Source organism: Cyclopterus lumpus, chromosome 3 (genome assembly GCF_009769545.1).
Source record: "Cyclopterus lumpus isolate fCycLum1 chromosome 3, fCycLum1.pri, whole genome shotgun sequence".
Lineage (NCBI taxonomy): Eukaryota > Metazoa > Chordata > Actinopteri > Perciformes > Cyclopteridae > Cyclopterus > Cyclopterus lumpus.
This window is the reverse complement of record NC_046968.1, coordinates 8,942,401-8,956,651: the sequence shown is the minus strand read 5'-3', so window position 1 is coordinate 8,956,651 and position 14,251 is coordinate 8,942,401. Positions and strand designations below refer to the sequence as shown.

Here is a 14,251-nt window from a genome sequence, read left to right as displayed (position 1 = left end):
GAGGCAATATGTGGGTCTGAAAACTTAAGAAAAAGTTTAAGTACCTTAAACCTGCATTCTTTCTAATGGGCAGTAAAAAGGAAGTTCGATTGAATAGACGTCTGAGGAAATGGCCCTACTTCTCACTCAAACATTGTAAACAAGAGTTTATGGAGTTAATGGCTAGTTACAAGACTTCTTCAGTACAGCATGATGTTCATTTAGTAAATGATGGCCCGTTTAGAGTCAAATAGGCCATAAAGAAGGGTATGCTTTAGGGCGGAGCTACCTTGTGATTGACAGGGTAGTTCCCACCGGGTTCTCCGGCATCCTCCCACGGTCCAAAGAGATGCAGCTCAGGTTAATTGGAGACTAAATTGCCTGTCGGTGTGAATGTGAATGGTTGTCTGTCTCTATATATGTGCCCCTGGCTTGTCCTCTCTAGGCCAGTGTAGAAACCGTGAAGTGGACCCGCTATTTATGCAGATATAAAGAGCAAATTTCAAGGTAACGAAAACGCAACAATTCTTATTAGAAGTAGGTTTTCTTTAATGCATAATCACCTGAAAATATGGTATTCCATTTCTGCAAAAAAATGCTACACACTGGCCATTTAATAGTTTGTACAATTATCCTCATAACAACAACAACGTGTGCAAGACTTTCAAAGCAGCGGTGCTATATTTTCATACTACTGTACAAACAACAAGGTATGAAGCACTTGGACATGTAAGTTAAAGTAAAGGCTAAACAAAGACACATATCCCTTTAAATATGCTTTTATAGCAGCAAACAAGTGTGGCTGATATTTTTTACCAGGGACGAGAGTGCAATGTGTTCAGAACAAGTCTCTGATCTTGGACCTCCAGTTAATGGCCCTTTCAAAGCCATTTCTGCCAGTCTGGTAGTCACTGATAGCCTGTCTGATCTCCTCCTCTGTGGTCATTACAAACGGACCTGAAGGACACACACACACACACACACACACACGGGAAAATATTACATTACAAGTACTGATTAAGTTCTGTTTGTGACAAAAGCAATTCTTTTGTGTAATGACTTGTTGCCGACACACATGACGTACCCCGTTGTACCACAGGCTCTTTGATCGGTTCCCCAGCGATCAGCACAAAATGGGAAACTTCAGAGCCCTGAGGAGGCAATAACAAGCAGTGATGTCATCTTAGTCTGTGTGTGAAGTGGACACTTTCATTTGTAATTTTGAAATCAGTGATCTGGATCCCCAAATAGGAGCAAAAGCAAATCTGTGAAAGAAAATAACATTTATGTGACAGAAAGGTTACACAAAATGAAATGTGAGGTACTGAAACGTTCACATTAAACAATCTGAGAAGAGAAAGGGACTTGTTGGAGCCAAAATGGGGTTTGTTGTTTTGGGGGAAGCACTGGGTGGATGGGGACATGTAGTTCCTTTGTTTGAGCACAGGGTGGCACATGCACTTGGGGAGGGCATATAAGGAAGTGCCAGGTAATGGGAACAGGTGTGTTGATGGATGGGAAGCACAGTAGTTTTGACCGTGCTCGTGTCAAGTCGGTAATGTGTTATCGCGGAATAAAAGGTAAAAAGATATACATCGCCTGGACATTGGAATTGTTTGTGGCGGATCGCGCGTCTAGACATGTTCTCCCGATTCGCCCACCTAGTGGCTCAAGCCTTAAAGTTGGTTAAGGTTTGAGCCTCTATATGACTTTTTGAATGAACACCTCACAACAAAGAGGTTGGGAACCACAGTGGTGCTGTTGCATCAAAACCAGCTGAATACAAGTTGAATGAATCTGATTCATTTGGGAACAACAAACAAACCAACAGTGGTCTGAATATGAAGATGTAGGTGAGCAAAGGAAATACTTTCAAACCCGAAGACCTCCCTTTAAAAGAGCCACCATGGACGTTTCTGATTGATGGCATTAAACCAAAGCTTGTGAAAAGGATCGAAGGAATACTCGATAAGGCAGAAGCATATTTCAAACAGACAAGAAACCAAGGCAAGAACATCATCAGTGAAATTACGTGGGGGCGACTTCAAATGGAGGCCAATCTCCAAAGGCTGAGCAGAGATTAAAAAAAAGAACCAGGAAGACCAAAAATGACGTGGCACATTAGTGTGAAGGGATAAGCTAACCAAGAGGAGGGGGGGGGGGGGGGGAGCTCAGCATGGGGGATGAAGAGTGAGTCATCAAATCCTAACTGAACAACAGCAAACTCAAGTTTCTCACCTTGTTTTCTACTTTGACGCAGTCTCCGTCTCCCAACACCACGGTGTGATGAGGCTCCGCCTTCTGCTGCTCCTCATCTGGGCCTTGAAAAAACCAGAAAGGTTCAGTTCTGACCTTTAAGCAACACTGGAGCTCTTCATTTAAAAACATACCACTCATCTGTACCACTTACATTTCAACAATGCGTCTCGTTATACAATACGCTGATGTCTAACTAAAACACATGACACTGCACATTACTACTGTGAATTTAAGGGACATTTCGAGATGGGAGAGTTCTTCACGTCGAACCCCTCACAATGAATAGACATCCTATTTAAGAGGATCAAAGGTTTGTTGTTTTTGAGCCCTTTTGGATGTATTTCGATACCCAGCTCTGCTAGTCCATGTCGATGTGTCCTTGGGCAAGCCACTTAGCCCCAAGTTGCTCCTGTAGCTGTGCCTACGGTGTATGAATGTTAGTGTGAATAGGTACATGATGTCATGTAGTGTTAAAGCACTTTGAGTGGTCGGAAGACTAGAAAACGCCATACAAATACAGACCATTTACTTCTGGGAGAAGCAGTGCCTCACTTAGGGAAACAAAACATTGGTCCAGTCGGATCAAAGTCTTGATGGCCAATTGAAAAGGAAATGGAAGTGCAACCAGCTCATTGTAATTGCTATTGAACGTTTCACCGAAAACTAGCTTGCTTGCTGCTTCAGAGTCGACATGTGCATCATTAAGGAGTAGTTTCACAAACAAAACCCCTGTGAGTTCAATAGAAGTACAGGCACCTGCACCTTTCAGACATTATGACCCGTGTCACCTGCACGCTGTGACGCGCACACACACACACACACACACACACATACACACACACACACCGTACTGACACTAGAGGCTGAGGAAGCCAGACGCTGATCACAGCTGGTCCTGATTTGGCTAGATTACATTTAGAGTTGGAGACTTCAGATTAAAAAACGTCTTTAATCTTTGCAGCCATTTGCATCCTCTCGTGCCATCAAAACATCCCCCCGGCAATTATGACCAGTCTGAGAGAGCTCCTGCAGATCAACGGTGGATAATACTCAAATCATAATCAAATGTTATGAAAGAAAAGAAGTGGATGTCTGACTGAAAACAGGTTTCAACAAACCAAGAAAGCCTCTGAAAATGAGTTTGTTGTCAAAGGGGTTCTTTCTCATGCGAGGGGAATTCCCTGAAGTAGGAAATGCAGTGTTTTGCAGTATAATGTCAAACGGCATTAGTGATTCAAAGGGACGTAGTTATTAACGTGTGTGTAAGGTAAAAAGTTAGCGCGCTACTGTGGTCTACAGTATGAAACCATTAGGCTTCAGAGTCGAACACATGGCTCTTTTGGGTGGGCGTAGAAGGGAAGTTGCTATTGGACTGAGATCACACACATATTTGTAACGTAGATATGGCAGCATGAAGAGCAGGGAGGAAAGTGAAGGAGTCCTCAAACAGACTGAAAAGAGCACACATACCCAACTATAAAGGTAATAAGGGGAAATAAAGCATAATCTGTTAATGCTGCAAAGCTTAAATAAACTGAGTGTACAGTGGGACTTTTGGGGCGAACATTAACCACACAAAACTCACCGACATGAATGGACCCTGATAGCGTGTAGATGAACGCAGTCCATCCTGTCAAACACAATCACATTGTTCATATTAACGTATTTGTCTGAAGAGGTTTTTGGTTAACAGAATTAACGTGTTTCCCGAAACGACAAACGCCTACCGAAGAGAAAAATGTAAAGTTGAAAATACCCCTGAAACTTTATCAGCAGAAGAGATGAGACAATATTTAGCCCAGCTTATATTTTCTGCATCTGCATCTGCACGGCCACGAGAGTCTGCATGATGTAAATGTTGTCGTCGGCCTTAAATGTCTCTGCAGTGTAACTCGGAAACCTTTTGACCACGTTATCTCAAATGAGAACAAAGTTCATAATCTATATGTGAAATGTTTCCCCTTTTTATTGTGCTGTAATGCTCTCTTTCCCTCCACGTCTCTCTGTTGATGTAAAACGCTGAGCTGTCGTGTCCTCAAACAGCTTTACAAGCTTTACCAACCCAGAGGTGTTTCATGTTACTGTTTATGAGCGCTGATAACATTGTGTTCACATTTCTAAAGTGCAAACCTAATGTGATCCTTGTGTTTTCTGACCAGGATCGTTCTGGATGCAACCTCTAAAAAGGCTAAACACAGTACACTGTGTGAAATTAATTACTGAGCATGTCACTGAGGATGTTTGAGAAGTTTTGAGAGTGTGATGAATTTAGAAAGCAAGCCTCCTTTTAACCATTCATTTAATGTGTCTGATTTCTATTTGATTAACAAGTGTAACATGTACGCATTATGCTGTTACTCATTGTTCAGTGTCCTGCCACAAGAGAACTATATTCAATACGGTGTGTGGTAAACAGGGTTGTTTCATGGCGAGGATACTTCTTGTCAGTAACAGGAAGAACCAAAAAGAGCTGACTGACACAACCATGAGATGCTGGCGTGTAAGCGTCCTTTCAGGGCATTTAAAGGCATTTTTGTTATTAAATTAACCCTCTACACGCACACACTGGTGTTCAATTCAATTCAATTCCGTTTATTTTGTATAGCCCAAAATCACAAATTACTAATTTGCCTCAGAGGGCTTTACAATCTGTACACATACGACATCCCTGTCCCATCACTCACATCGGATCGGGACAAAATCCCCCCAAAAAATCTCCAAAAAGGGAAAGAAACCTTCAGGAGAGCAACAGAGGAGGATCCCTCTCCCCGGATGGACAGAAGCAACAGATGTCATGTGTTCAGATGAATGATGTGTTAATGTCCTACCTGAGGGCACCGGCTGCACATGCCGGGAATCTGTCTGCAGTCTGAAGTCCAGGTACAGGGTTGGTGTCCTTGTGTAGACCTTAGACTGGAGGGGGGGAAAGTCAGAATATGCTCACTTTCTTTAGCACACACATACACACACACACACACACACACACACACACACACACACACTTTCAACATGTTGTATGACTCTCGAGTTGTAAACAAATGAGCATGACCGTCACAGGCGCCACTATTTCATCTGCTCTGCAGATGGTTTGTGAACAATAAACGGAAAGCTGCATTGTTTTGTTGCTACCCACATATTTCACAACCTGCTAAGAATCACAGGGGTTTTCAGATACAACGTCACGACCGATTAGTGGTAGTTTCCATGGCTTACGCTTCTTGCACGAGTCAGCGTTGTACATCATGTTTTTTTATTTAATGTAGTCAGTGAAACGTTGAGATGACCTAAAAGAAGAACTTTGCAAAACCGGAAACAGGCGTGGGAAAGTGAGCATGGCTAAGGAAATGAAACCTGCATTAATTGCTGTTTTGCTCTTGTCATCTACTAGAATACAATAAACACAGTCAATATTTGAAGGGACCTATTGGCACAACTAAGCAGTGTAGGGCAAGTTACTTGAAATGTAATCAACTTTTTGGAATGACACATGAGATTAAAATCTCTTTGGAAATTGAGACTTAGCCAACGCAGGGTCAAATAGCAGCATCATCACATGACTGGACAACCAAGTCAGATCACAGACAGCAACAATCGTTACGTCATGAACCTGTTGTCGGTTCACTCTCACTGGGTGTCTTCCATACATAGCGGGCAGCGTTTCTTGTCTAAAGGGCTCTTAAATCACTCTGTGCCCTAGCTGCCCAGCATCAAAGAGCAGACACACAGTTACAGGCCAGCTGGGGAAAGTGGAGTGTTTAGATATTCATCCTAGAAGTTGGTGGAGACCAAAACAGTGCTAAAAGAGAGGGAATATTGGACTCAAGGTGAATAATAATGCTGTTCCATAAATGCTGGATGTCTAAAAAAAAAAAAGCTGCTTGCTAAAGAAGTTTGCAACATCAACTTATATATATATATATATATATATATATATATATATATATATATATATATATATATATATGTGTGTATATAGTTACACAGGGGACCTAAAAATAGTGGAAAGTCAGTTTCAAATCAAACAAAAAATAAGGTTTATTTGTTATAAGCTTTATAAAGAATAAACACAATAACTAAAGTAAGACTTTTACAGGAGGAAAAGGCTACTTGTGTTCAATGACCTATGTTAAACCAGAGGTTTTATAGCTTAAGTGTCTCAGGCCCTGCAGTGACGCACACACAATTCAAACCATAGTTTGTCTAATTTACTCTCACGCTCAGCCTCTCTTCAGGCCTGAATTCGTCATCAGTCCTCACTTCAGTCTCCACACGAACCACTAACAGTCACAAGTGTAATAACACAAGTTTACACGTAAACACACACACACACACATGCGCATTTATGTCATTGTTTGTCCTTTTTTCCGTTTTGCCTCAAGCATCCACCAAATGCACAATCACGATGAGATCAATGGCAGGAAAGTAAAGTAAACATGATATTCATGTTCAAAGCTCTCTCTCTCTGTGGCTTGATTTAATGATGCTGCAGTGACATCACAACCCTGTGGGTGAATTATGAAAACACACACACACACACACACACACACACTCACACACACACACACACACACCTTTGCTCCCAAAGCTTCTCCAGATATCACAGCGACTGTAACTCCTCCCTGGCTGGGTTTGGGGATCTCTGAGCCTTTAAGCTCCTGGTACGCTGGTTCCACCATCTTGTCTCGACTGGGCAGGTTCACCCACAGCTGTAAGCCCACCACTGGCTCCTCTGACACGGGCATCTCAGCATGGACCACCCCTCGTCCTGCAGTCATCCACTGGTGGACAAGGAGACATATTTAAAATATACCAAAGACACAATCACATATGTCACATATACACACTTACACACACACACACACACACACACACACACACACACAAACACGCACACACTTCCCACCACCGGAGGTGGGAAGGGTTTTATTAGCCGTGCATGTGGCGAGGTGATGGCGGTCAGTTGACTGGTCCACCCCTCTTTAAATTTAATCACCTTTAAAAAAAAGTCCCTGCAGTATTAAACACAATCTGCTATATTATGCAAAAACACCGGTTTGGATTTCAAAGTGATTTTTAGTCAAATATAGATATGTTCATCAGATGATGATATCATGAATACATTCTGAAACGTGTGAGCTGATTTCAGGTAACGATTTGAAACAAACTGGATGAAAAGAAGTTTAGTTCAACAGCTTCTTCTCCAGCTGGAAATCTGCTCTCAAAGCCAATGCTTCAATGCAGCTGACCTCTGAGTATTCATCATGTGGTTTGGTCGTTGCGTTGTGCTGGGTATTTATTTACCGGATAATAAAACATGCAGATAATAACCAGAGAACAAAGGCAGCCCAGATCTGTGCGGCGTTTGAAGTGAAATTAATCAGTGATTCAAACAAAATCCAACAGTTATGCAGTCCAACTTGGAAATAAGCTGCCAGCACATAAAGTCAGAAAAAAAAAAGTGAGATTGTTTGTGAAAATATGTAGATTTTCCTACGATTTGTGATACAGCTTGTAAAATAATTCTGCTCATATGGTTCACTATATAAGTAACAGTTGTCATATATTTAAGTTGGATTTGTTTCCTTTCTAAAATGGACATATACACAGATGTCAAATTGTTTTCAAACTTGTACATTTTCTTGGTTTTCCTGTCTTCACCGCCTCCATTACGGCTTTAATCTGAGAAAGCGTTTGAGCTTTCCCTGAAGCACGGGCATGCAGCTGTTTCAGCATCTGCAGCTCTGACATGACGTCCTCTCCCCAGCCTACGGATGGTGCACATGGTGGGTTACAGCGAATTCAGCTGAACTGTGCTGCAGATTGAAGCCGAGTCAGCAGCCTGTGTGTGTAACTTTACTACTTTAAAACAACACAGGAAACAACCCACAGGGCATGGTATCCAATTAGAGGGAGTGCACAACATTATAATGCATATGCGTATGCCGATAGGCTTAAGTCGCATGTTTCATTCATGTAAATAACAAGTGGATTGACTGCTTCTAGTTTACTATTAGGAGGACTAGACCGATAATGATCACACTGTTAGATAGCACGCAAACTAAGATCAGAAAAAGAGAGAAAGGTTTAATTTTATTGCTATATTGAGCTATTTTAGTAGTGGCAAAGTTCAAAGGAATTTTTTGACATTTTGCGAAAATACGCTTATTATGTGTGGGCTGCACGGTGGTGTAGTGGCTAGCACTGTCGCCTCACAGCAAGAGTGCCGCGGGTTCAATTCCCGGTCGGAGCGGTCCTTCTGTGTGGAGTTTGCATGTTCTCCCCGTGGCAGCGTGGGTTCTCTCCGGGCTCTCTGGCTTCCTCCCACAGTCCAAAGACATGCTGCAGGTTAATTGATCTCTAAATTGCCCATAGGTGTGAATGTGAGAGTGAATGGTCGTATGTCCCTACATGTGCCCTCGATGGACTGGCGGCCTGTCCAGGGTGTCCCCTGCCTTCGCCCTATGTCAGCTGGGATAGGCTCCAGCACCCCCGCGACCCTAATGAGGATAAGCAGTATTGAAAATGGATGGATGGATGGATGGACGCTTATTTGCTTTCTCGCTGAGAGTTATATTGATCAATCTTTCGTGTCTGTACGGTAAATATGACAGTCAGCAGCTGGTTAGCCTAGCTTAGCACAAAGAGCTATCTCCTTGGCCGGGCACAACTTCCAGGAGTCTTGTCGGGACTGCGAAGTCCTGGGAAATAAGAAAATGATTCTGAACATAACTGCACATGAAACAAAAAATTGTCCCTTTACACTTTTGTGCAAATTAAACAAACAAGATATAATGAGAGATCGACAGGTGCTGGTAGGAGTTCATCAGGCTAGCTGTTCCCCCTGTGTCCATTCTTTGTGCTAAGCTAAGCTAACAGTCTGTAGGTTCATATTTGCTGTACGAGCATGAGAGTGGTGTTAATCTTATCGTCTAACTCTCGGCGGGAAGGCATCATTCCCAAAATGACAAACATGGTTTCAGAAAAGATAAACAATATAAATTGTAAAAAAAAAGAAAAAAAAAAGTGAAGCAGTACTTGCAGATCTCCAGCTTTCAGTTGTCCTGAATGTCCACAGAAGTCTTCATGGGCCGTGATCCCCTCTAAAACATAGGTTACCTGTTTGAGAAAATACACACATTATGTAGAGCCTCATGCAGAAGACTTAGTAATTAGTTATATTTCAAAACAAATGTAAAGAACTGGGGCCTTTTTTTCAACTTCATCTTGTTGAAGCCTTATTTTGCCCACTTCTTTGACATCAAGTGCATTCAGTGAAATAGCGTTCCAGGTGTAATTAACTCAGGCCATGAGCCATTAAACGAGTGCTGCTTCGACACTAAAAGCATGTGTGCGCTCGTTTCCCCGCCCGAGTGGTCAGACTGGACAGGAAGGGAAGTGCTGAGTGACGGGTCACGGGGTCAAAGGTGAACATCTGTGTAAGGGAGGAAAGTTTGGGCTCCTGCAGTGAGCTGCCTGTGATCTGTCTCCACAGCTGTGTGATTTCAAAAGTTATGCGAGTGTGAGCAAACACACCTGCTGAAAGGCATGCTGGGAGTGTAGCCTAGTCTGTCCGCCCACACCGGGAGATTTAAGTTGCATCTGCCAACTCAAATACACTGGGAGAAACGTCAATCTGAGGACAATCTCTGGGTTTTTAAAGTTTGACCTTAAAGACACATCCTGATCAATTCATCAATGTAGTTACATTAAAACAAATTTAAAAAAAAACATGTGACACATTTATTCATAAAGCCTTTTTAAAAATGTGCCAATCACTAAGTGGTTCGGCCTCAATAAGAGTAAATTATATTTTCCATTATTTGTTTCCATTTTCCAAGTGAATTAAATCAGATATTCTCCCACTTTATACATGCAGGGCAGAAACCAGTAGAGTGCCGGCAAAAGCAAAAAGCTGTCCATTTCTAAAGACGCAATGAAATGAAAAAGTGCATAATACCATACAACACTTACTGCACCTATTCTGTGACTATTCACTTTCCAGACACATGCTCAAATGTAATTTGCCTAAAAGCAGCAATAATTAATTTGGCCAACAGAGCAGGAGAACATTGAGCAAAACCAGAGTGACATTATTATTAATTTGGAGTCGTGTTTCTGTCCATGTGATCAACGTAGCCGCTAAATAGTGCACTACATTCCACCGTTCTCTAACTGTGTCTGCTGTTTGCTGCTGATATCGTGTACAGGTCATGCATGAGAGTATTTATGATGAACGCAGCTGAAAACAGTGTCGTTGAGGGCAAGAGAGCCGCGAGGTGCTGCAACTCTCGGCAGAGCTGCAGGGAAACGGACGGTTTGTTGTTTGATGAGTGCGGCTTTAAAGTCAACGTGATCCAACTAATTCTGTTACAACATCAAGTATAAACATCATAGATATTGAAAGGTCGCGACAAAATAGCTGAAACTGTATTTGTAAATCATTCAGTTTTTAAATTGACCAATGAGTCTGTCAAGTGCAAATGGTGGTTTAAGATGTTTAAGTTATTTCAATTGTCAATCTTGACCTCGTCAATTAAATGATGTGTAATTCATTTTCAACACTATTATAAATTAAATAAAGACATGAAATAAATGACAAAATGCAGGAAAGGAAGGGCGGGGAAATTAAAATGGAGAGGCAGCTGTACTACATGAGTAGGTTTTAAATATGTTTGTGTCAACACAGAAGCCAGGTCTACTTTGTTAGAATTAGCATAGACTGGAGAGAAATACTGCATTAAACACATTTATTAGATTAAATTAAATGTTAATGAAAGACTGGGACAATGAACGTGTCAGTAACGTTGATGGAGACAGAATACATTCATTTCAAATGCCAAAAAGAATACAAAAGAAGACGTCCTCTTTCAAAATAGGGGACCTTTTTGTGAGTTTTCATGATATGATTTTAACCCAAAGCTTTCTGGCCTCAACTTGAGCTCATGAAAACTAAATAGAACCAGCACATATTTTATCTCTGGCTTTCTGTGGGCTCTTTTAAATACTGTAAATCAGCAAGTGGTAATGTGGCTGTCTGGATACTGCTGTCGCCATCTGCTGATCAAAGTAGGTATTTCACCCCTCAGTGAAAGCTTTTGGTGCTGTGCTTCGGTAGTTAGGATCTTTTAGTTATTTGCCTGCTCAGCACCTTTATATTGTTTTGAGGGATTAGTGGGGAATTATCTTGTGTAACTGCAATAGTTAGATTCTTCTTTGTGGCGAGTAATATCATGTCCTTAGTTTAGAAAAATAAGTTTAGAAAACATTCAGATGTTGCGGCTTTGTACTGGGATATTGAAAAACTACTATTTTACCATTAATGTGTTGAGATGAACAATTGAATTTTTACAAATAATATTATCATAAGAGAGTTATTGATTAATCTGCAGATTATTAATACATTAAGTTTCATCAAATAGCCCCAAAACCAAATGTATTCAGATTATATCATCACATAAGTCAAAGAAGAACAGCACATTCTCACAGATGGACCTGACAAATCAAGTCAAATAGATTCATTTTATTGAGCCAATTATAAAGCCTCAAGGGGCTTTATAATCTCTTGGTCTAAAACTAAATGTGGTATTTTGCAGAACGTTTTAATAATGATGATGTGTTACACGACTGATCAGTGGACTGTATGTACAGAAACCAGAAACAACCTCAGACACCACGGCTGAAATTGTTCGGTCAGGAGAATAAAAGCATTAAGAGTTTGAAACGAGGACAAAAGATTTAAGTTTCTCACATTCACTCTTAAAATGCACTTTAACTGGTACTTGGTAGTTGACACTTTATCAGGTCAGCTACCAAGGCTCCACAACTTTCTCCTTCTTATCCAAGTGTTTGCTGCTCCAGGTTGGAACGCCTAGCATGTCATTTAATTATTCATTTTAAACATGAATATTCTTACTGTCTCAAATCCTCTGTGAGGATGGTCTGGAAAACCTGCCGGCTTGCTCACTCTGAACTCGTCCAACATCAGGAAAGGATCAAGGTTTCTCAGCTGGAAATAAAATATGAATGGTATCGCGTTTATTACAATGATAGTTGTCGTGTTGATGGTTTGATTAGCTCGTGAGATGCTGACCTCCTTTCTACCGATGCTCCTGCGAACACGAGCGCCCACTCCCTCCGACTGTTCCACGCTGAGAACTGTCCTTTCCACCTTCCTCACATGCATTGCGCTGGTACAGGATTCACGAATCACTGCAGAAACATAAAATATGCCATGTCATATTCATTAACGGCAGAGACAATGACAATAAGGCATTCATGAGCATAATGAAAAAGGGGTTGTTTTGAGGCAACAAATCCATGTTTTTCTTGAGCCCACTCGTTTTGAGATTAAAAAGCAAGACAACTGGTCTGACGATCAAATGTCTTTAAAATATTCAACATTAGAGTAAATACTATAATTTGATGTTGCCGTTTTTGACAGGCTATAGCAGAATTATTGGAGCAACTGAGCACTATGGTTAATAAATAGTCATGGTAAATACATTTATTTGGCCTTTTATTACCGTTACAGTCTTTTAATATGCTTTATATGACACAGAAAATGTACATCTGTCATCCTCCTCCTCACTGACACTGATGAAGTGCAACCAGTAGCATGCAGTGGGTGAAGCGAGGGAAGCGTTCTCTCTCTCATTTCTTTAACATCTCAAATTGTATACGTGTGTGTTCTCAAAGCAAAAATGATATCTTAAATGCATTTCAACCTTTAAATTGTTTTCACGGATTATTTATAAAAGTCTTTCTTGTAAAAAAAAAAAAAAAAAAAAGAAAGAAAAATGGCCCAAACTGGACAGAGGGTGAAGAAAACTGTTTGGGGAAAATTCCCAAATGAAATAGTGCTCACAACAGCGAGTGGGTCAGCTGAGCTGTCAGCTGATCTCAGAGCGGTTTCCGCTAACGCCTTAGTCTCACAACTCCCCCTGCATTCATTTCCATCATCACCTCTGTCTCCGCTCGGTGCGCATGTGTCCTTATATTTTCTCAAAAATGCAGGGTGCCTAATTACTAGCTATTCATTATAGGCCCGTGTTCCTTCATGTCAGACTAAACAGTTATGGAAAGGCCATGCAAGCTAATATTAAAAACATAATTTGTACTCGGCACAGACACGGGAACAATTTAGAAGCACATTATAATAATTATAATAAACTAACCCGTTCTTCCGACTTGGGTGTGTTCCCAAGTTTGGGTCGTAACGTGGTAACAGCGTGGACACGACATTTGAGATGTGCCTTAAAAACACGTCACGTCAATTTTACAAATCGGTAGATACTTTCCCGATTATTCTGACAGCCACGCGAATGCAGCACCAATACTAGCTGTTCTGACCTTAAAGGATGCATGTGGCCGGCTGTTGCTGTGCCCTCTCCCTCTGCTTACCGACACTGTGTCAATCAACTCCTACCTGGCACGAATAACTTCCGTTTTTCTACCTCAAAGTACAAGTCACGACGCGGTTCTGTCCGCCGGGTTGTTGTTGTGGCTGCAGCCTCGTTCACCTGCTCAGGTAGGATGCGGTGAAGGCTTGTTGGTTCAAGTTTGGAACGCCTTCTTGAGCCGTGGGGGTTGACGCATGCGCAGTGTAACTGGAGCTAGAATTGCGGAGGGGTTACAGCAGAAGGTGCTAGACATAAGAAGATCTGGTGTCTGCGCAGGGTGTCTGAGGCCTTGCGGCACTTTTTGGTTTTACCAGATTTGACTGCGCACGTGTTGCACCCCTAGGATATGACATTTGGCATTTCTTCTTTTAACTATACTTGGCTACAAAGCCGAAGTCAGGAGGCGTGGTTAAAGACATGTTCACAGTGGGAAGTGAGATGCAAGTAGCTCAGTCATTTGAACTCATAGGGCACATGAAAGCAGATACAAGGCCTCCAAGGTTAATAACAATTGTGTTTATTGAATATAATGAGAAATACCCAATCAGGGGGTTGAGGGACAGTAGCTACTGAGCTGGGGAAATGTAAGGGAAGGTTCGACCAATGCAAAATGA

At 41.6% G+C, this 14,251-nt stretch overlaps 1 protein-coding gene across 6 annotated transcripts; it reads right to left on the bottom strand.

Moving 5' to 3' along the window:
* Positions 1–531: 531 nt before the first annotated feature.
* pir (pirin) lies at positions 532–13,811 on the bottom strand. 6 transcript variants are annotated; one of them, XM_034556993.1, is made up of 10 exons: positions 13,588–13,811; positions 12,329–12,447; positions 12,152–12,244; positions 9,274–9,354; positions 6,810–7,016; positions 5,067–5,151; positions 3,824–3,868; positions 2,218–2,300; positions 1,064–1,130; positions 532–936 (listed from the first exon to the last, which is right to left on the bottom strand). In XM_034556993.1, the coding sequence occupies exons 2-10, from the start codon at positions 12,419–12,421 to the stop codon at positions 818–820; spliced, it is 873 nt and encodes a 290-aa protein (XP_034412884.1). In that variant the 5' UTR covers positions 12,422–12,447; positions 13,588–13,811; the 3' UTR covers positions 532–817. The 6 variants fall into 6 exon arrangements, with proteins under 6 accessions (XP_034412884.1, XP_034412875.1, XP_034412893.1 ...); XM_034556984.1 differs by having other exon boundaries at positions 13,664–13,811; XM_034557002.1 differs by having other exon boundaries at positions 13,692–13,805.
* Between the last annotated feature and the right edge of the window lie 440 nt (positions 13,812–14,251).